The following is a 22,334-nucleotide window of genomic DNA, read 5'->3' on the forward strand; positions in this document are numbered from 1 at the left end:
ATAGTTGTAAAAATAACGGAACAAGTTGTATAAATACACTACAGCGACAAGCTAGGGTGAACATCCTAAATATGTTATTCTAGAAGAGCATTTCAAGAAACCAGTTTACTAAAATCATCTCCAAAAAACGAAAACTTGTTGTTGATGACTAACAAACTGGTGATGAATGAACTCCATACACGGGGAGCATGGCCTCATTTAAATTAAAAAAAAATTCTACCAGAAGATCATCTGAAAAAAGGAATTTAAAAAATATGATATTATTTTATTTTTTTGAATAACTTAATGAGTAAGACCTCAAATAGTAATATTTAATTATTGAAGACAATACTGATTCAAAAGATTTGGTAGTTATCTTTTTCTGATTCTCATAATGCCATCAAACATGGCTATTATTGCGTCTGGATTATTATAGGTTTCTAAAATTTATTTTTGTGGAATTCGTTTTTGATGAGTTTTGGGTTTTTTTTTGTTATTTGTTTTTTGGGGTGTTATGCCGTGTTGCGCTAACTCCTTCTGTAGCAACGTTTCGGACAGCATTGCAGTGTCCATCATCAGGGCAGATGTGTTATAGCGCAACACGGCATAACACCCCAAAAACAAACAACAAAAATACTTTTGAAAATCTTAAATCATATTTGAGTTTTGGGGTTATGAAGTCGGTTATATTAATTTCTTAAATACGTGTAGATACAAGTTTGACGAATTATATACACCAGTACTACAATGTCACATCACATTTTGTTGTGCACTAACAAATTAAAAATAATGATATTTGAAATGGTATTTGCTTAAAAAAATTTCTATTAATGAATTACATAAATTTTAATTTTTATTAAAAAAGACAGTATATTTATAATACGTTATTTCCAATGAGTTTATAAAAAAGTTTATTTTGGGAAAGACATCATTATACAATGAAAAAGAAATGATTTTTACATTATAATACAATTTAAAATGTAGTTCTATGAAGAATGTACATGGATTTTAAAACAGATTAGGCAGAATTAACACAGTTCATTGAAAAATATTTCCTAAATACTTATTAAAAACGGAATTATTTAATCGGTTAAAACGATCAGAAATTATATGATCAAAACAATAACAACGTTCAAGGATATTGTTGACAGGACGCAAATTAACGTTCAACGACAACTCTACAGCAAGTAGAAAAACGTTTGCCCCACCCTTCTAAAAACTAGTTGTTGAGAACTTTCTGCTAGTATAAAGCCTTGCGTTCTCTCCCTTCATGGCACAAGCAGTTTTCCTCTCAGAAAAGGCTCACTCAACAATCAACATGAACGCCCTGGTAAGTTGAGACGTGCTTACAAAATATTTACTACCGTCATACCTAGTTAATTTGTAAAGAGATATTTATTTTACTACGAAATTTAGAATCTTTTAAAAAGTCTTGTTTTGTACGGGAATAACAATACTATTTTTTTATCGGCTTTTAACACTGATACATCTGTTACAATAATACACACTGAAATTACTTGCAGAACTTAAAAAACACATTATTAAAATATTGGATTTACGTGTTTGTTAAATTTAAATACATATCAACCCAAAAAAAACAATGATTTAATTTTTTCACGGCCAAAAGTATTTTTCTTATTGAAATTAATAAAATAATTCGTTTTTACCACTTTTATTGTTTATTACCAACATGTTTCATGAGCAACGCTCACTTCTTCAGGGTTTTTAATAAAACTAATTATAAATAATAGACATAAACAATGGTGTCATCTGCCCTGATGATGGACACTGCAATGCTGTTCAAAACGTTGGCTAAAGAAGGAGTTAGCGCAACACGGCATAACACCCCAAAAACAAATAACAAAAACAAAAAGTTTTTTTCGTATAATATCATCTATTTTCAAATGTATTTGAACCTTATTACCCAACAACTAGAGATGAAAATTCTACCAACCTCGCCAAAGGTCGAATGGTACATTAACTGCTGTAATATCATCCAATTTCAGTGAAACGCCTATATGTGCATGCGTGCTTATTCGTAATTACCACCAATTTATGAAATGCATTGTTATCGCAAACGAGTCTATCTTTCGAGTTTCAGCTTGATCTGTTTGTTTTAATTTCCGATTCCAAGATTTGCATTCTTTCAAAACAAAAGTCAAATATAATATATGTATTTAAAAATTAAATGGAGTTATACGAAGCAAACAGCACTAAAGAACGGACGGTTGGAAATATGTTAAACAGAAAGTTATCTAACACTTGCGTGTTTCGATCGTGTAGAGAATGATCAATCGTAAAGTTTCAAGCAATATTATAAAATGCTATTCTTGATTATCAGACAGATCTCGAGATACGTCCGTTCTTGAATTAAGCTGCCATTCAAATAATTAATAGTATGGGCATAGTTATTTTTCTTGTTCCGGATTTAAATTTGATTATTTTTTTACAGTTTTTCGCAACTTTGGTATGTGTCGGAGCCGTAGTCGCTGCCAATCCCTGGGGACACCATGAGGATGGACAATGGAAGGGAGAAGGTCTGGCCGAAAGCCAGGATCATGGACAGTGGGGACATGTAGCTGCCCATGGAGCTCTTGGAGTCTATGGAGCTCACGCTTATGGAGTTCCCTCCGTCTATGGTGCCCATGGTGTGTACGCTCATGGACTCGCTCCTCTGGCCCATGATGGTGTTGTCGTAGATACCCCCGAGGTTGCCCACGCTAAGGTCGCACACGCCTCCGCTGTTGCCCGTCTTTCCCACGGAATCGCTGGATCCCACGGAGTCTATGGAGGACTCGCTCATGGATTCTATGGAGGACTCGCCCATGGAGTTTATGGAGTCCCCTCCGTCTATGGTGCCCATGGCGCCTGGGCTCATGGAGCCGCCCCCATCGGTCATGATGGTCGCGTAGTAGACACCCCCGAGGTTGCCCACGCCAAGGCAGCTCACTACTCCGCTGTCGCCGCTGCTTCTCATGGTGCCCATCATGGAGCTCATCATTATGGAGTCCATGGACTCTGGTAATTCCTTACTCCCTCACACAATTCAACGGTTGTGGATGACCAGGCGTTTATATGATTTTAGTTGCAATACCATATCCCAGTGTAAATATTAGTTTATCATTTTTTCCCAAATTATTTCTTGATTAACTGTGTAGATAAGTAATTTCTCTGTTTTGTAAATATGTACTTATTTATAAGATTTTATCAAAACCTCAAAAGCAAACGAAAATAAATCGAATAAAAATAAATCCAAGTGTTTTAAGTAGTTTTGAAGGTATCTTTATATGAGAAGGTTCTGGGAAGGAAATTGTGTGAATCGTGGGTAGGAATCTGGGAGGCAGTGTACCTAGGAGTGACAGACGCATGAATCTATCCCTCCCATTGTCCAATGAGTCGAGAGAGTCCGGCTGGAATAGTGCAAGGATCTCCCTCAACCGTCTCCTCCCGATCCGACCAAATGTTGCGAACCACTTTGAGAGACTTTTGGCAAAGGTGTTGGTTTTTTCCTTTTTTTAATTTATTTTTTTATTTTTTTTTATTTAATATATGAAAAAAATATTTTTTTTACATAGATAAGTATACAAGATATAAAACAATAGAAATTAAAGTAGCCTTTTCTCACCATAAAGAGACAATGCTCTTGTGTTTATGTTAGTATTAAGGTAAATAAATAATTAAGAAACAACACAAGATTTAAACAATATTACTTCTAGATGTAAGTAGTGAACGTATTTTGGACTTATAATAGTTTAAGGTAATTTTTTTAATTTAAGGTGAAATTCCTGAATATTTTCGATATTTTTTAAATTCAATGAAAGGTTATGAAAATAAATTATGCCCAGATAAAGATAGGTATTTTGATTTAGTAGGTATTTTAATTTTTGCTTAGTGTTAAATTTTGGGATTTTAATAGTTTTCTGGTATCTTGCTGATGTATTGAATTGCAAGTTATGAGTATTTGACTGTATTTTTTTGTAAATTTGAAGTATTGAATATTTTTGATACATTTTGTCTACTGTAGGTACTTTGAAAATTTTAAAAAGAGTTTCGGTGAAAATTTTGACGGTTTTTTCAAAATTACTTTGATTACCAATGTTTGAACTACTTTAAGTGGGTTCAAAATTTTATTATATGTTCCTCCCCAACAAATAATAATACCATATTGTTATATAGATTAAACAATTGCATAGTACACTCTTTTTAGGTTTTCTAGTCTAAGAATATTTCTAAGTCTGGCGCTACAGCCCATTTCGAGCCTTGGCCTCCTTTAACATGAGCCTCCACCGCCCTCTGTCCTCGGCCGTCGTCTTCCAATCTGCAACATGGAGTAGTCCTCTGGCATCTTTCCTGACATCGTCCTCCCATCTCAGCCTAGGTCTGACCGCCTTTCGTTTGCCTCCCGGGTGTCCTGTTAGAACCTTCTTTGGTACACGTGTGTTTGGCATTCGGTGCACATGTCCGGCCCATCTTAGTCTTTGGAGCCGTAAGTGAGTAGAGAGTCTGGGAGCTTGGTAGATGTCATATAGCTCCTTATTGTGGCGGATTCTCCATGCCTCTCCCTCTCGCACTGCTCCTAAGATTCTTCGAAGTACCTTTCTTTCGAAGGTGTCCAGCCGTTCCGCAGACTTTGCTGTCAGTGTTCCCGCCTCACATCCATAAGCCAAGACCGTTCTAATAATTGTTTTATACAGGGTTATTTTGGTTTTCCTATGGACGTTTCGGGATTTGAACACTGGCAGCAACGCGAAGTAAGTGTTGTTAGCGGCTGTGATGCGTTTTCTTACTTCTACTGGGTCTTCGTTGTCCTGCGTTATGATGGAGCCCAGGTAGGCAAACTCTTCGACCACTTCAAAGTTATAGGAGTTTTTAAAATTCACTTTATCTTTTATTCTGCGGTGTGGGGTTCTGGTTTGCATCATGATTTTAGTTTTGTTCTCATTGATTTGCAAGCCCACCTCTCTTGCTGCAGTCTCCAAAGGGTCAAACACCTCTCTTACAGCCTGTAAGGATCTTCCGACAATGTTAAGGTCGTCTGCATATCCAACTATTTGATTGCTTTTGTAGCAAATGTTTGAGTCGGTAACAATCATTGTCTTCCTCACGACGTGCTCCAGAACAATATTGAAAAGAGTGGGAGCTAAGCCATCACCTTGTTTCAGTCCCTGGGAGACGTTAAAATCCTCCGTTGTTTCACTTCCTATCCTTACTCGACATCGTGAACCAACCATCGTTGCTTTTACAAGCTTGACTATTTTGGGCGGTATACCAAAATTTAGGAGTATTTCATATATTTTCTCCCTATCTATACTGTCATATGCCTGTTTGAAGTCAACAAATAGTTGATATATATCGAATTCCCAGCATTTTGTCAGGATTTGTCGAGTAGTAAAGAGTTGATCAGTGGTGGATCTCCCCCTCCTAAAACCTGCCTGATACTCTCCCAGCAAGTTCTCTGAATGACGTTCTAGTCTTTCTTTCAAAATCGTTGTGAAGATTTTATACGCTGTACAAAGTAGCGATATTCCTCTGTGATTTTCACATTTCAATTTGTCTCCCTTTTTATGTATGGGGCATATTATACTAGTTTGCCACTCTTCTGGTACTCTTTCGGCGGTCCATATTTTTACAATAAGATTGTGTAGCAGGTTTTTCAGATGTTCGTTTCCATATTTATAGAGCTCTGCCGGGATATTGTCTCCTCCCGGTGTTTTATTGTTTTTCAATTTATTTAGGGCAGCCCTTACTTCTGCAACCGATGGCGCTCTAGTCGTTTCATCATTATTTAGCTCATCCGGAATGTGAGTTGGTTCGACTGTCAGGTTGTTATTGGGATTCAAGAGCTGTTGGAAGTATTCTTTCCACCTAGTCTTAATCTTTTCCTTATCTCCTATTATGTCTCCATTACTATCTCTGCACAGGGATGTGTTGGGTTTGAAGCCCTTTTTAAATACATTGACGCCTTTATATGCCTCACGTGGATTATTATTAACAAAATCATTTTCCATTTTCAACAATATGTTGTAAAAATATAGTCTCTTCTTTCTTTTAATCAAATGGTTAGCATCTCTTCGTGCTTGTTCGTAGGCTTGTCTTTTTGATCTTGTTCCTCTTTCTATACATAATTTTCTTAGCTCATTTTTCTTGCAGACGCTCTGTATGGACTCCTCATCGAACCAGGGATTTCTAACCTGCCTAGGTCTATTTCCAATGCCTGATTCTGCCGCTGTCAGCAGTGCATCTCTCAGACTGGTCCAATCCTCTTCTAAATCGTTTGAGGAGAGCTGATCACTCAGTTGGTTTGGTAGGTTTGTTGACAGTGAGTCGTGGTATCTATCCAATCCTTCTGGTGTTTTAAGAGCATCGATGTTTAGCTTTGGGATACTTGGCTGATTTCCTCTTCTATCTCTTGCTTTTCTGCATCTATAGCTGGCTACTAACAAATAGTGATCCGAATCACAGTTAGCTCCTCTGTAACTTCTTACATTTGTGATACTGGTCGCCCCTCTTCTTTCAATTAGGATATGGTCTATTTGATTATGGTATCTGCCGCCAGGTGATGTCCATGTCTATTTATGTATATTCTTCCTTGAGAACTGTGTTGAAGCTACTATCATGTTTCGTGATTCTGCAAAGTCAATCACCCTTGATCCATTGTTATTGCTTTCCATATGAAGACTGTTTTTTCCTGTAACCTGTTGGTGTGCCGGATCCTGACCGATTTTAGCATTAAGGTCTCCAATAACCATTTTAATATCATTGGATGGTATGGTGTCATATGTCTGCTCCAGTTTGTTATAAGATGTATCCTTAGTTGCTTTATCTTTGTCTTCTGTCTCAGCGTGAACATTTATGATGGAAATATTAAAGAATTTGGTTTTTATGCGGAGTATGCATATTTTTTCGTTTACAGCCTTAAAACCAATTACTTGATTCTTCAATCTTTGATTAACGATGAAGGCTACTCCGAACTCATAGTATTTTTCATTGCCACTGTGCAATATTGTATGCGTTCTAGTATCAAATGTATCAGTGCCTATCCATCTAGTTTCCTGCACTGCTAGTATATCTATGTTGTACTTTTCCATTTCTCCAAGTACTTCTCCGAGGGCCCCACTTCTACACATCGTTCTTACATTCAATGTTGCTATTCTCAAGTCCATATTTCGGTTGCCAAGTTGTCTGCCGGGTGTTTTCGCTGTCCGAGGCTTAGTTTCCGTTTTCGTAATAATGTTGTTTTTACAGGGAGTGGTTATTAGCCACTCGCCCAACCCCTTACTGGAGGCGAAGGTTTTTATGTAGGTGTTTTCCTTCCCTTAGCTGGGGTGTTCTGGTTTTATGGCGCCAGAGTTTCGCCATTCGCCCCCTCTCTGTCGGCTATGACCTCGATGGTGGGATGGTCGTCCCACACCGGTGATCACATTGCCCAGGGATGGCGGGGCCATGATGACCGCTCGTGGACGCCAGAGAGTTGGACTTGTTGGTAGTGCTGCTGATGCAGCTATGTCATTTGTAGCATTTCTTGAGGAAAGCATCTTCCAGCTTGATGTGTCCCGCCACGACCTACCAACCCTTCGACCCCCTATTTCTAAGTCTTATAAATATATAAATACATTTCCTAATCCTTTTGACGAGTTCACAAATATGTGTTTTCCATTTAAAATATTGATCTATATATACTCCAAGATATTTGATTTTGGATGTTGGACTAAGGATAAGACAAGTTTGATTGCAGTTAGTTCTGCCACATTTATGTTGGTGTATTATAATGTTTAACTCTGATTCTATTTTAAATTTATTGATTGAAAATGGGATAAATTTTGTTTTTTCTATGTTTAGCGAGAGAATTGCAGTGTCCATCATCAGGGCAGATGTGTTATTTAAATAACACATCTGCCCTGATGATGGACACTGCAATGTTGTCCGAAACGTTGGCTAAAGAAGGAGTTAGCGCAACACGGCATAATACCCCAAAAACAAATAACAAAAATACTTTTGGCCGTGAAAATCTTAAATCATATTTAGCGAGAGAAGATTTTTATCGAACCAAATTTTCAGTATATTAATATCAGCATTTGCCAAGTTATTAACAGTATTCCAATCCGTACCTTCGATAATTATGACAGTGTCATCAGCATACGATATTATTTTCCCGTTTAGTTTTTGTATGAATATGTCATTAACATAGATGATAAACAGTAACGGACCCAGAACTGTATCTTGCGGTATGCCGAATCGACTCGTTTTTGGCAAGCTAAATACATTGTTAATTTTTACGACTTGAGGTCGTTTGGAAAGGTAAATTTTTACCCATTCTAGAGCTGTACCATTTAATGCAATGTTTCTTAATTTACTTATAAGTTTGTCATGCGATATGGTATGCTTTTTTGAGATCTATGAAAATTCCAAGGCATTTTAATGATTTATCTAAATAATTATATACTAGGCTACTCAATTTTGCAATTGCATCCTGTGTGCTTCTCCCTTCCATAAAACCGAACTGGTTTTCATTAATTATACCATTGCATTTTATAAATTGGCTCATTCTTTTTTTAACAATTTTTTCAAATTTTTTTGCTATATTTGAAATGACTGATACGGGTCGGTAATTGTTTACTTCTTCTGGATTACCTGATTTAAATATTGGAGTAATGGAAGTTTGTTTGTAAACTGATGGGAATACTCCGCTTTGAAAACTTGTATTTATTTATGCATTAATGGTTTGGAAATAAGTTTTTTAATGTTTTTTAAAATATCAACTGTAATTGCATCAATGCCCGGAGCAGAACTTCCATTCATATCAGTTATAATAGAAACTGTTTCGTCCTCTGTAGTGATTTCAAATGTTGCCATTTTTTGTTCAGCATCAATATTACAGTCTGGAGATGTTATATTTGGGTCAATATGTATAAGATTGTGTAAATTTTTCCCTACGTTTGCAAAATAGGTGTTAAATATATTTTCCGCTTTTGATGGGTTTTCTTTATAACATGTTTTCGAGTTATCATGATTAATAGCACTGATTTCATTATTCCTGTATTTTTTTGTCAATTATTTAATTTATCACCGTCCATACTCTTTTACTATCATTTTCAGCCTGATCCGACTGATCCTGTGTATAATAAATTTCTTTTGTATGTTTTATAATATAAGAAAGTTTGTTTTTATATGCTTTAAAATGATTGATTAATTTTTTATTATTTGGTTGTTGAGTAGTCAATTTGTATAGAGCTTCCTTATGTCGTACAGATACTATTAAACCGTGAGTAATCCATGGTTTTATAGGTTTGAATTTAGATAGTTTGGATTTGGGTATTATATTATTTGATGAGTCATTTATGTATTTGGAATTTTTTTCTTCAAATATGTTACAACAAACATTGACATCATTACATTGAAATAATTCTATCCAATTTTCCGATTCTAATTTATTTTTTAATGTATCCATATCGAGTACTTTTTTTGAGGTATTATTTTGTTTAAATGATGGCAATATTGGATTGCTAAATTTATGGATAAACATACATGAGTAATGATCAGTAATATTTGTATGAATGACAGCTGATTTTATGTTGTGGATATCAGGAATATTCATAAAAATATGATCTAAACATGAAGGTCGTTGACCTGGAACGTTCCTAGTATATGAATTTACGCACGATAAATAGTTGAGTTCCGCTAACATATTGAGGTACTTATCTTTATCCATACTAGAGTAGCCGTTTGCGATATTTAAATTGATATCCCCAACAATAACATTATTTTTGTTTCTAAAATTGAATAAAATATTTTCTAATTCATCTATAAATTGTGATATTATCGACATATGCGTACGATAAATAGCAATAATGTTGTAATGTTTATTTATGTCCTTAAATTCAATATTCAAAATGTTAACATTTCTAACACTGTTAATCTCTTTAATATTGAGTACTTACATTGTACTGGTTGGATATGAATATTCCGACACCAGAGTTTTTGTTTAATTTTGTTATTGTTGTATAATATGAATACCCCGGAAAAGTATAATTCAATTCCCCGGCAGAATCCCGGCTGTTTTTGTTAACACTATGCATCCCGGAGAATAATTTAAATCTTTTAATGATATTATTAATTCTTCTATGTTTTTTTCTATGCTTCTAATGTTTACATGAAATAGACTAAATCCTTTTTCAGGGCAGGTTAAATTGAAATCTTTTATGGATTGACATAATTTTTATATATTAGATAATTTTTCTTCTATATATATATTTTTATCTAGAGCGTTACATAAAAAATCAGCCATTTTAAAGTTTTAAGTTTAAATAAGTAAAATTTAGCATATTTATTCGTAGTCGATGCGCTCTCTGGCGATTTGTAGCATTTTTTGCCGATAGAGACATTTAGTGCTATTGACTCTGTGGTCGATGGAAAACTTTATATTATACCTTTTGTTTTGGACACAGCAATTGTTGCACATTGGGTCTTGTTCTTTGTTGTCACATTTGGATAGTATGTGTTCCTTAGCGCAATGAGGGCAAATGGGGGGCTCCGTCCTGGCGAGACATCTTATCGCTGTGTGGCCAAACTTCAGGCAGTGAAAGCGTTGTGTAATGGGGTTAAAGTCTTCGATGTATATTCTTTGAAATTTGATGTTTATTTTTTTTGTCTATTAGCGTTTTTCTCAATTTTCCGGTTGTTTCGATTATGTAGTTAGTGGTGTCGTTTTCTCTTCCTTCATTGTATTTGTTTTTTATTTCCTTGATAAGTTTAATATCATTTCTATCTTCTTGGCTTATTCCTTCATTTTGTTGTGTGATTCCGTCTGTAATTTCTTCTTCCGTCCATAGGCATTGGAGTCTTTTCAACATTAGAAATGGTTTATTTTTTTTATTTCTTCGGTCAATACATCTTTACCAACTACCTTGTTAATTTCTATGGTTAATTTTTCTGCATCTTCTTTTTTTGGGCACGAGATTAGTATTTTTTAATCGCCAATCTTTTTTACTCCATTAACTCCGACTTTTAGTTTCGTTAAGTTGATATTTTTTTGAACTTTTATTTTTATATCCTCGGCCTTCAAGGTGTTTTTGAGGTAATTAAGATGGCATATTTTGGTTCAACATTGAATGTATTTGAATCCACTGATTTATTGTTGTCACTTAGAACTTGAGCATATGATTTTCAGTTATTATTTCTTTCTACAATATTTTCTATTTTTTTGGTGAGTTCATCTTGATTTTCGATGATTTTTTTTGCTGTTCAATTATCTCTTCTTGGTGTTTGATTCGTTCAGATTTCCAAATTTCTTCTAGTATGCATACATTTTGTTCTAGATTTGTTTTAGCTTTGGAATCTTTCACTGTTGTGATGTTTTGAATTTCCGCTTTTATGTTTTCGATGGCAATGTCCATGATTCGCTGACGCGTATGCGCAAGGCGCAAACGCCCGAGTAATTTTGTGGCAAGATCGGTTTTTAACGTCAGCAGTTTTATACAGTTGCGCGCGACCTTCCTGGTTGACAGTAGGACGAGAACTGTAATTGTAACTGAGATTGGTTATCCAATGAATGGTTCCCAGATTCAATATATTGAATATCTTTGTCGGAAATGAGCGTAATTGACTCTTATGTTATATTGTTCCGCGAAAATATTTATTTGAGACTAGTACAATGTATTACGATGACGAAAGCGTTAGTTACAAAAAATTTGGAAGAAAAAAATTGCTATTATTGTGAGGAATTAGCATTTTGAAAAAATATTTTATGAAAAACTGGTTATGTAGAAGTTTGATAAAAAATGTAAGAAAAGCAATTTATCGATACTTATTTTTACGAACAATGAATCATTAGCCCTGATAAAGTGAATATATTCTTATAATGAATGTTGATTGAATAATCGTTTGGTCAGGCCTAGTGAGATAAAGATTGTCACATTTTGATAGATTGCAAGGTCATTACATAAAAAGTCAAATCGCTAGCCATACGAGTTCATGTATTTGATGGCGGGTATAGCAATGTGGAAACAATAGTATGAACAGTAATGAACACTGAACAGTCATTATTTTAGGGACAACAGTTATTGTTCATATTAAATTTATGAAATTAATATACTCAAAAAGGTTTTTACTTAAAAGTCATACATGATGCAGTGTACAGAGGAGAATATCATTATTATGCATCAGATAATAACAGTGTATAGATGTAATCTACTCCAATTATTTACAATATAGATCTATGAATACACAAATATAAAACTGTAATCACAAGTATAATAAGAATATAATGAAAAAATACTAAAACTAAATATGAAACAATATTTGTAAAACGAAACTATAACATAAAAAAATAAACTAGAACAATTCTACATATTAGACAAATCACTAAAACCACATGAAATTTATATGTGGTTAAAGATAAACAAATCAAAACTAAATGTTACAAAAGAAGGTACTGAATGGCTATTTAATGACAAAATCACACGTGAATTTCTGCAAAACAACTGAGCCTAAGAGAGAAATGATAAGAAGAAGAAAAGGAGTGTAAAATTATGACGTGCGAGTGGATGTAAATATAAATCGGTGATGTAGCAGGATTGGCTTTGACTCCCTGCAAAAACGGACATCCATTTGATAGATTCCTCTATCCTAACAAACGCTTTGCAATCTTTAGAGTACAGGCATCAGATTGGAATGATGTACTCGTTCTACCGGTGTTTCAAAAGAAGATGCTCCGAGGAACTTTCGTCGAACTAGCGTCGTTGATCTTTTCATTACCGGTTTATCGTAGGGAAACACGCCAAATATATAAAAAAAATCAAAACAGTTTATTTGCAAAACGTTTCAAAGTAGTAGATAATCTTATATTGACTTGGTGAAATACCATAATACAGAATTTAAACGTTGCTTGAAATGGTTTTATTCATGTCTGGTGACCAGATCAAAATATTCAGGTACAATTAACATCCTTACCTTTCACATTCCCATATCATTCTCTACCCGACTGACTTCAGCCTCACAACATTCTTTAATTAGGGATGCCATGGTTTCGCTGGCTACAGACTGCTGGGAGAAGTTGGGACTCTTGTGGGGTATTCTCATAACATAAAATACCGGAGTTGACTCCTTTTTACAACAAAACACAAATGTCTTCATTAAAATAGTTTTATTAATAACTGTGGACTAACAGATTAAAATTAATGATATTTGAAATGGTATTTGCTTAAACAAATTTTCAATGAATGATATTAAACGAGTATTCGGTATTATTACATGAATATCTTTTTTTTAAATATTTATAATACGTTATTTCCAATGAGTTTATAAAAAAGTTCATTTCGAAAAAGACATCATTGTACAATGAAAAGAAAATGATTTTTACATAAGAATACAATTTAAAAGGTACCTTGTTCTATGAACAATGTACATAGATTTTAAAACTGATTGGACAGAATTAAAACAGTTAGTTGAAAAATATTTCCTAAATAGTTTAACGAAGATATACAAAAATTAGAGAGTTCCAAAGGAAGATTGTGTCTCGCTAATGAAGCTGCCGAGAAAATATCTAATAAGAGATTTGCCAATCTTTTATCCTTTGTGACTGGAAAATTTTGGTTACTAGGTAATCCGTTGTGTTACGTTTATGCGATGTGTTGTCAATTCAAAATTTAGTCGTGTAAGTATATGACGATAAGTGATTTTGATTTTGTGATCGTGTTTTCTGCTGGTGTATGTCTGAATTAAAGGCTGATTTGGTATTGGTGTAAGCAGTGTTGAATTATTAGTAGAATTGCAATTGTTATGTTATATATAAGAAACGCCAACGACCATACCATGTTGAACACACCGGTTCTCGTCCGATCACCGAAGTTAAGCAATATTGGGCGCGGTCAGTACTTGGATGGGTGACCGCTTGGGAACACTGCGTGCCGTTGGCCCTTTTCCAGCGCCCTTGAGGTGATTTCTCACGAAAACGGCGCTATATAAATTAGCCAAATATTAAACATTAGACTGTTTTAAGTTTTAACAACCATCATACAGGAATTATTTAACCGGTTAAAATGATCAGAAAATATATAATCAAAACAATAACAGCGTTCAAGGATATTGTTGACAAAAAAACGTTTGCCCCACCCTCCTAAAAACTAGTTGTTGAGAACTTTCTGCTAGTATAAAGCCTTGCGTTCTCTCCCTTCATGGCACAAGCAGTTTTCCTCTCAGAAAAGGCTCACTCAACAATCAACATGAACGCCCTGGTAAGTTGAGACGTGCTTACAAAATATATTATGCATTTACTACCGTCATAACTAATATCCAGAGTGGAAGATACTACCAGTATCGCCCTGGTGTAAGACCACCATTCAGAATTGAAACGTTGCTCCAAATGGCTTTAGCCGTGTTTAGTGACTAGATCTGAATAGCCAGGTACTTCCCCACCTTCCTCTTTCCCTTCCCCACTTACCTTCAGCCTCACAACATCCCCCAATTGGGGATGCCATAGTCTTACTGGCTCCAGACGGGAGCAGTTGGGACTCTTGTGAGGTATTCACTATAAAAAAAAAAAAAAAATAACTAGAAAATTTGTAAAGAGATATTTCTTTTACTACGAAATTTAGAATCTGTTAAAAAGATTTGTTTTGTACGGGAATAAAAATACTATTTTTTTATCGGTTTTTAACGCTGAAACATCTGTTAAATTTAAAATAGTATCAACCCAAAAAAAAAACATTTTTTTTCGTATAATACATCTATTTTCAAATGTATTTGAACCTTACTACCCAACAACTAGAGTTGAACATTCTACCAACCTAGCCAAAGGTCGATCGAGTAGGACCGACATTCATTTTGTACATGAACTGCTGTAATATCATTAAATTTCAGTAAAACGTCCATATATCCGCGTGCTTGTTCGTAATTACCATTACCATTTGCATTCTTTCAAAACAAAAGTGAAATCCAATAGATGTATTTAAAAATTAAAAGGAGTTCTACGAAGCAAATAGCACTAAAGAACGGACGGTTGGAAATATGTTATCAGAAAAGTTATCTAACACTCGTGTGTTTCACAATGAATGATCTGTCGTAAAGTTTCAAGCAATTTTATAAAATGCTTTTTTGATTATCAGAGAGATCTCGAGACACGTCCATTCTTGAATTAGCTCCCATTCTAATAATAATTAATAGAAAGGCATAGTTATTTTTCTTGTTCTGGTTTTAAATAAGATTATTTTTTTACAGTTTTTCGCAACTTTGGTGTGTGTCGGAGCCGTGGTTGCTGCCAATCCCTGGGGACACCATGAAGATGGACAATGGAAGGGAGAAGGTCTGGCCGAAAGCCAGGATCATGGACAGTGGGGAAATGTTGCTGCACATGGAGCTCATGGAGTCTATGGAACTCACGCTTATGGAGTTCCCTCCGTCTATGGTGCCCATGGTGTGTACGCTCATGGACTCGCTCCTCTGGCCCATGATGGTGTTGTCGTAGATACCCCCGAGGTTGCCCACGCTAAGGTCGCACACGCTTCCGCTGTTGCCCGTCTTTCCCACGGAATCGCTGGATCCCACGGAGTCTATGGAGGACTCGCTCATGGAGTCTATGGAGGACTCGCCCATGGAGTTTATGGAGTCCCCTCCGTCTATGGTGCCCATGGTGCCTGGGCTCATGGAGCCGCCCCCATCGGTCATGATGGTCGCGTAGTAGACACCCCCGAGGTTGCCCACGCCAAGGCAGCTCACTACTCCGCTGTCGCCGCTGCTTCTCATGGTGCCCACCATGGAGCTCATCATTATGGAGTCCATGGACTCTGGTAATTCCTTACTCCCTCACACAATTCAACGGTTGTGGATGACCAGGCGTTTATATGATTTTAGTTGCAATACCATATCCCAGTGTAAATATTAGTTTATCATTTTTTCCCAAATTATTTCTTGATTAACTGTGTAGATAAGTGTTTTCTCTGTTTTGTAAATATGTACTTATTTATTAGATTTTATTAAAACCTCAAAAGCAAACGAAAATAAATCGAATAAAAATAAATCCATGTCTTTTAAGTAGTTTTTAAGGTATCTTTATATGAGAATGCCTTGTGAGTACACGCGATTCATAGATCATTTGTTTCACTTGAAAGAAAAGCGCTACGAAAGTCTCCGATCTCGGGGGAATTTATAGAAACTACACAAATTACTTCAATGACAGCCCTACCTCTTACAATGCTATATATTGTTCGTACCAAACAACTACCGCCAGGGTCGACATCCGGGCTATCTTTATTATTATGACAAGAGGTATGGTGCTGCTAAATGTATCGACATTTACAGCAATGGCCTCAATGGTTTCAAGAGACATTTTAGGCAAGAATTCTAAAATAAATTATTGATAAATCTTTAAACTTATGTACACAATGTCACGTGTAATGTAATAGGATTATGTAAATCTGTTATACACATGAAAAAGAAATCTCTTCTTTGAAAACGTTTAAATGTGTCAGTGTCCGAAGTTTGTAAAAAGATTATCGCACACCTCACTTATTGGGGTTGGTACATAAACATATGATTAGCGAAGTGTATGTCACCCAAATACTTAACCAAAAAAAGCAAGAAGCTGTCCGTGACCCTCACCCGCCAATGTTTTATGGATTTTCTCACATTAAATAATGTCATTAATTAATTATATCATGAATTACTCAGATACATTAGCTCCACACATGGCCTGTGTCATCTTTGAGGATGCCGTGTAAGAGTCTTATTAGGAAATGAAGGAGAGGAGGTTCTGGGAAGGAAATTGTTTGAAGCGTGGGTAAAAATATGGGGGTCAGTGTACCCAGGAGTGACAGACGTATGAACCCATCCCTCCCATTGCGATGCAAGGCAATTGGTCGAGAGAGCCCGGCTGGAGAAGTGAAAGGGTCTCCCTCAACCGTCCTCTCCCGATCCGACTAAATGTAGCGAACCACTTAAATTGACTTATGGCAAAGCTGTTGGTTATCCAATGAATGGTTCCCGCGGCGGTGGTATCTACACCCGCCTTCCAAAATATTGAATATCTATATCAAAAATGAGCGTAATTAAATCTTATGTTATATGGTTCCCCGAAAATTTTAATTTGTGACTTGTACGAAGTATTACGATGACGATTGCGTTAGTTACAAGAAATTTGGAAGAAAAAAAATCGTATTTTTAGGAGGAATTGTATTTTGAAAAATTATTGTGCGTTGAAAACTGGAAGAAGTTTGATGAAAATGTAAAAAGCAATTTATCAATTCGTATTTTTGCTAACAAGGAATCATTAATCCTTATAAAGTGAAGATATTCTTATATTAAAAGTTGATTGAATAATCGTTTGGGCCGGCCTAGTAAGATAAAGACTGACACATTTTGATAGAGTGCAAGGTCATTACATAAAAAGTCAAAACGCTAGTCATACGAGTTCATGTATTTGATGGTGGATATAGCGATGTTGAAACAACGGTATAAACAGTAATGAACACTGAACAGTTATTATTTTAGGGACAATAGTTATTGTTCATATTAAATTTTCTAAATTATACTCCTAAAAAGGTTTTTACACAAAAGTGATATATGATGCAATGTACATAGTAGAATATCTGTATTATATAGAAGATAATAAATGTATAAAGATGTAATCCATTATAAAGTATGTACACAATAGATATATGAACACACAAATATAATCTTTATATACTGTGATCATACGTATAGTGAGAATATAATGAAAAATTATAAAAAAATAATAAAACTAAACATGAAAAAATATTAGTAAAACGTAACAGTAACAAATAAAAAATAAACTAGAGCAATATTACATATAAGAAAAATTACTAAGACCACATTACCTACGCTTCTATAATTTGTAAGATTCAACAAAGTGCTGCTCTCTTTAAATATATCAATGGTATCCACAAAACTTGTTTCCTAGATCATGCATCCTATTGGTTTGTGAGTGTGTCTTGTAATTGGTTGTGTATGTATTACAGAAGAGTGTTACATTTTGTCTTGTGTCCCTAGTCGGTAGATGGAATTTTATAGTGGCCAAGATGGCTTCCATGGTTAATCATACAACAATAATCTAATTTGTAGAACTAACAATCGATGTCTTTATTTATAGAACGAATATTATTCACGAATGAAAATATTTTATTCAGTTAATATCTTATTTTGGTGGAAACCCTTTTTCGTGATATTCTACTGCAAGGAAAAAACTCAAATAAAGACAAAAAATTTAAGCATTTTTTTTCCTTCAAATAGGAATGTTTATTATATTTATAGAATTTGCATGGATTATAATTAAAAAAAGCGGAAGCACGAAAGTGAAAGCAAGGAGAAAAACATAGAGGTTTGAAGGATTGAAAGATTGGTTTAGAAGTGAGAATTAACAAAACAGGATGAGATCTGTTAATTAAGAAATAAATTAAAGTTTTTGTAAACTTTGTGGCTCATCATAATTTACAATAAAAAACACATATATTTGTTTTTGATCACTTTCATTTTATTTAAACTCTACCGGTTTCGGAATTCATCATGAGAATATTAAAAACTGGTTTTAAAAAGGGTTCTTCCGAAACTGGTAGAGTTTAAATAAAATTTAAGTTGTCAAAATTAGTTTATGTGCTTTTTATTGTAAATTAAAGTATAAACTAGCTTAAGTCTCAGTGCTTTACGCAGGGTTGTTTAAATCAGATTTAGACGTTTATCAAGAAGTCTCTAAATTCTGCTTGGTGGGAAGAGGAGCTGGAGGTGGTTTTTCGAAATCTCGTTTAAACAGTGACCTTTCTCCTGTTTTGAAGATAAAGTGTGCAAAATTTCAAGGAACTTGAGATTTTAATAAAAAAAACTTTAGATTTTAAAAAAAAACATAGACATTCTTTGTTGTACAATAAAAAATATGTATTATAGCTAGATTATACAAATGTGCTAGACAGTGATCGAAACCATTTATAGAATAATGTCTCCGTAGAATAAACCTTAGAGTAATGAGCATAATTATATTTATACAGTATTTGGCCACAAATGAATTATTGGTCAGCTGTTTTAAAAAATGAATTTTGAATTTTAATATAGTTGGAAATAGTGTAATTATGATGCGTTTGACAACAGAGACTGATAGATTCATTCCGAATGGCAGTTCTTTCTTTATTAATAATAATAATAATAAAATTGCATTTATATAGCGCAGTTTAGTGTCACTTCACTTCGAGTGCGCTTAACTGTAACAAAAATTATTTGTGTTTCTTCCTAGAAAAAGTCACGAGAGATCAACAAACACCCCCCAAAAATTACGCTGAAATTGCAAATATTGTTAAAGAAATATCTCAAAACGATTCTATAAAACTGATCAAAATATATCTGATAAACGTGTGCGTTTGATATACAAACCTAGATAAAACGAAAACGCTGTCAACATATGCTTTGTGGGTTTGACATATTTATACAGTGCTATAAATACAGTTCAAGTTTTTGCAATATTTGTTATGAGTCTTAAAAAGTGTAGCACTTACACTGCCGTGAAATAATTAATTTGACATGTTGAGCAGTAAAACGAACTGGACAACATAAAAAACGTATCAAAACAAATTTCAAGACCACATTCGATAGTGTTCGAATACCGTACCGCTAATCTATTTCTGCCCCCTCCTTGGCGGGCCTAAGAAGACTTTCTGTTGGTATAAAGCCTTGCGATCTCTCCCCTCACGGCACAAGCAGTTTTCCTTTCAGAAAAGGCTCACCACACAATCAACATGAACGCTCTGGTAAGTTTCTTCACACTAAACATCATTAATATGAGCATCGATAATATGAACATGTAACCAAATTTAAAATATTTATACGACAAACGTTTTCTTTTTTTTAGATTTTCGCATTCCTGTGCATGGGAGCACTGGTCTCCGCCAACCCCTGGGGACACCATGAGGATGGACAATGGAAAGGAGAAGGTCTGGCCGAAAGCCAGGATCATGGACAGTGGGGAGTAGCCGCCCATGGAGCCTATGGTGCCGGAGCTTATGGTGCTCATGGTGCCTGGGCTCATGGAGCCGCCCCCATCGGTCATGATGGACGCGTCGTAGACACCCCCGAGGTTGCCCACGCCAAGGCCGCCCACTTCTCTGCTATCGCCACCGCTTCCCACGGAGCTCATGGAGTCTATGGAGCTCACGCTCATGGAGTTCCCTCCGTCTATGGTGCCCATGGCGTGTACGCTCATGGACTCGCTCCTCTGGCCCATGATGGTGTTGTCGTAGATACCCCCGAGGTTGCCCACGCCAAGGTCGCTCACGCCTCCGCTGTTGCCCGTCTTTCCCACGGAATCGCTGGATCCCACGGAGTCTATGGAGGACTCGCCCATGGAGTCTATGGAGTCCCCTCCGTCTATGGTGCCCATGGTGCTTGGGCTCATGGAGCCGCCCCCATCGGTCATGATGGTCGCGTAGTAGACACCCCCGAGGTTGCCCACGCCAAGGCAGCTCACTACTCCGCTGTCGCCGCTGCTTCTCATGGTGCCCACCATGGAGCTCATCATTATGCTTCCCACGGACAGTGGTAATTCATAACCTCGAGATGAGATAGCCCAGCGTTTGTGTTAATGTAGTTTTAAGTCCGTGTAAATAGTTCTGTTTATCTTTCCCTCCTCCTATTTCTCAAAAGATTTATTCAAATCAATCTTCCTTATTTGCTAGACCTATGTCGATATTTCAATATCGCACTTCAAAAAAGCAAACGAAATAAATCGAATTAAAAATATTTGATTTGCCTTTTTATTCTAGCAGTTTTCATTAAAATAACGTTTGAAAACGCTATTTCAAAAATATTTTTGTTGTTGTTGTAAGCGTTTGAGGTTAATTTGAGAGGCCGGTTGAAGGAGACCCTTTGAGCTCTCTAACATAGCACTCTCGACTCAACGCTTCGCACTGCATCACTCTTGGACACATTGACCCATAGATTCCTACTAATACATTTTTCCTTCCCTCACTTCATTTCGTTCCTTTACTTAATAAGTCCCTCTTCTCAGCGTTTTCCAAAGATGATAGGCCCTAGGGTAAAATATTTTCCTGAGAGCCTCCCATGTCAAGTTAATGTAAAAAATTCTATCGTAGACGAGTCAAACGCTTCAGTATGGATCAAAAATTGATTTGTTATTTTTTGGGTTGACCGATTGAACAACAATTCAAAGCACAACAAATCAGACATGCTGATTGCCGATGGTTAACAGCCAAACTATCTTTTTTCAGGCAAGCTATCGTTATCTGAAAGGTGTTGCCACTTTTGACGAGAAGTTTAATATCGTCTTCAAGTATTATTTCTGTATGAAATAATAAGAATGAAAATAATGGTTGTGTAAAGCGCTGATTTTCCATATGGGTCTCGATATGGTTTCTATTTGGGGAATCGGAACGAAAATAAGTAACGTATAAAGCTAGTTTAAGAGATTGATTAAATATTTTATAAAACGTGTTGTTATTGCCAATGTTAAATATATTTCGTTTCTCTGCTAGATATTATTATGTTAAATAATTAAGGTACAGCATCAACAAGTGGTACACAGAACTCTAAATGTCAAAAAAACTAAATTGTCACCAGAAATTAAGACCCAAACTCAGAAACAATGGTATTCCTGCAATGTGTACATGAGAAAATATGAAACTAGTTAAATAATACGTTTATTAAGCTGTCAGTATTGATTGCCTTTTCAAGTGGGATATACAAATAAATAAAGTTTGTGCACGAATAAAATCAATTGTAAGCAGATTGTATAAACTAATTTTTTTTGTTCCAATCTGCACACCTCGAATAATTTATTTATCTTTAGCTGAATCTGTTATAAGGTATGGAATAACAGTTTGGGAATTTTCGTGTAAAACTAATATCGACCATGTTCAATCCGTGCAAAATTTATTGGTTAAATTATTAGCTGAAAAAAATTTATACAAAGAATGGCATAATATTCCATACTTCTATCAGAGTCTCAAAATTCGTTCAGTGAGAGCAATTTTGTGGTACAAAATTATATTTCAGCACGTAAATAATCCCTTACATATAAACAGGCTAGAACACAATCGTAATACTCATTTTAACTTTAATGAAGGACTTATTGTATTTAAGCATAAAGATAAATATGGACAAAGAATTTATATGATTCCCAGTTGTTTTAATATGTTATCTACTGAAATTAAAAACTGTGCCCAAAACAAACAATTAGTGAGCTTACTGAAGACTTGGCTTACTGAAAGAATTAATTTGTATTAACTTACAATGATATATTATTCTAAAGACTTTTAAAATTGTCATTTATGTTTTTTTCATAATTTTCTCTAAAATTTTAATTTTTTTGTTTTGTTTTATAAATATTGTTGTAAAAATGTAACTGT

General features: G+C 35.3%; 1 protein-coding gene and 1 non-coding gene across 2 annotated transcripts; both read left to right on the forward strand.

The window, feature by feature from the left end:
- Positions 1-1,211: 1,211 nt before the first annotated feature.
- LOC149412641 (uncharacterized) lies at positions 1,212-20,709 on the forward strand. The gene is made up of 6 exons (XM_089645385.1): positions 1,212-1,309; positions 2,432-3,000; positions 14,132-14,210; positions 15,193-15,764; positions 19,643-19,721; positions 19,823-20,709. The coding sequence occupies exons 1-6, from the start codon at positions 1,250-1,252 to the stop codon at positions 20,510-20,512; spliced, it is 2,049 nt and encodes a 682-aa protein (XP_089501511.1). The 5' UTR covers positions 1,212-1,249; the 3' UTR covers positions 20,513-20,709.
- Positions 13,774-13,892, forward strand: LOC149412642 (5S ribosomal RNA). The gene has a single exon (XR_016304517.1). It is a non-coding gene; the product is annotated as a 5S ribosomal RNA (ribosomal RNA).
- Positions 20,710-22,334: the final 1,625 nt, after the last annotated feature.

Source organism: Hesperophylax consimilis, chromosome 22 (genome assembly GCF_061612785.1).
Source record: "Hesperophylax consimilis isolate HC1 chromosome 22, BYU_Hcon_1.0, whole genome shotgun sequence".
NCBI classification, from domain to species: Eukaryota; Metazoa; Arthropoda; class Insecta; order Trichoptera; family Limnephilidae; genus Hesperophylax; species Hesperophylax consimilis.

Coding starts and splice junctions, on each gene's coding strand:
- LOC149412641 (XM_089645385.1), top strand. CDS start 1,250: ATGGCACAAGCAGTTTTCCTCTCAGAAAAGGCTCACTCAACAATCAAC. Junction 14,211..15,192: donor CAATCAACATGAACGCCCTG/GTAAGTTGAGAC, acceptor ATTTTTTTACAG/TTTTTCGCAACTTTGGTGTG. Junction 15,765..19,642: donor GGAGTCCATGGACTCTGGTA/ATTCCTTACTCC, acceptor GTTGGTATAAAG/CCTTGCGATCTCTCCCCTCA.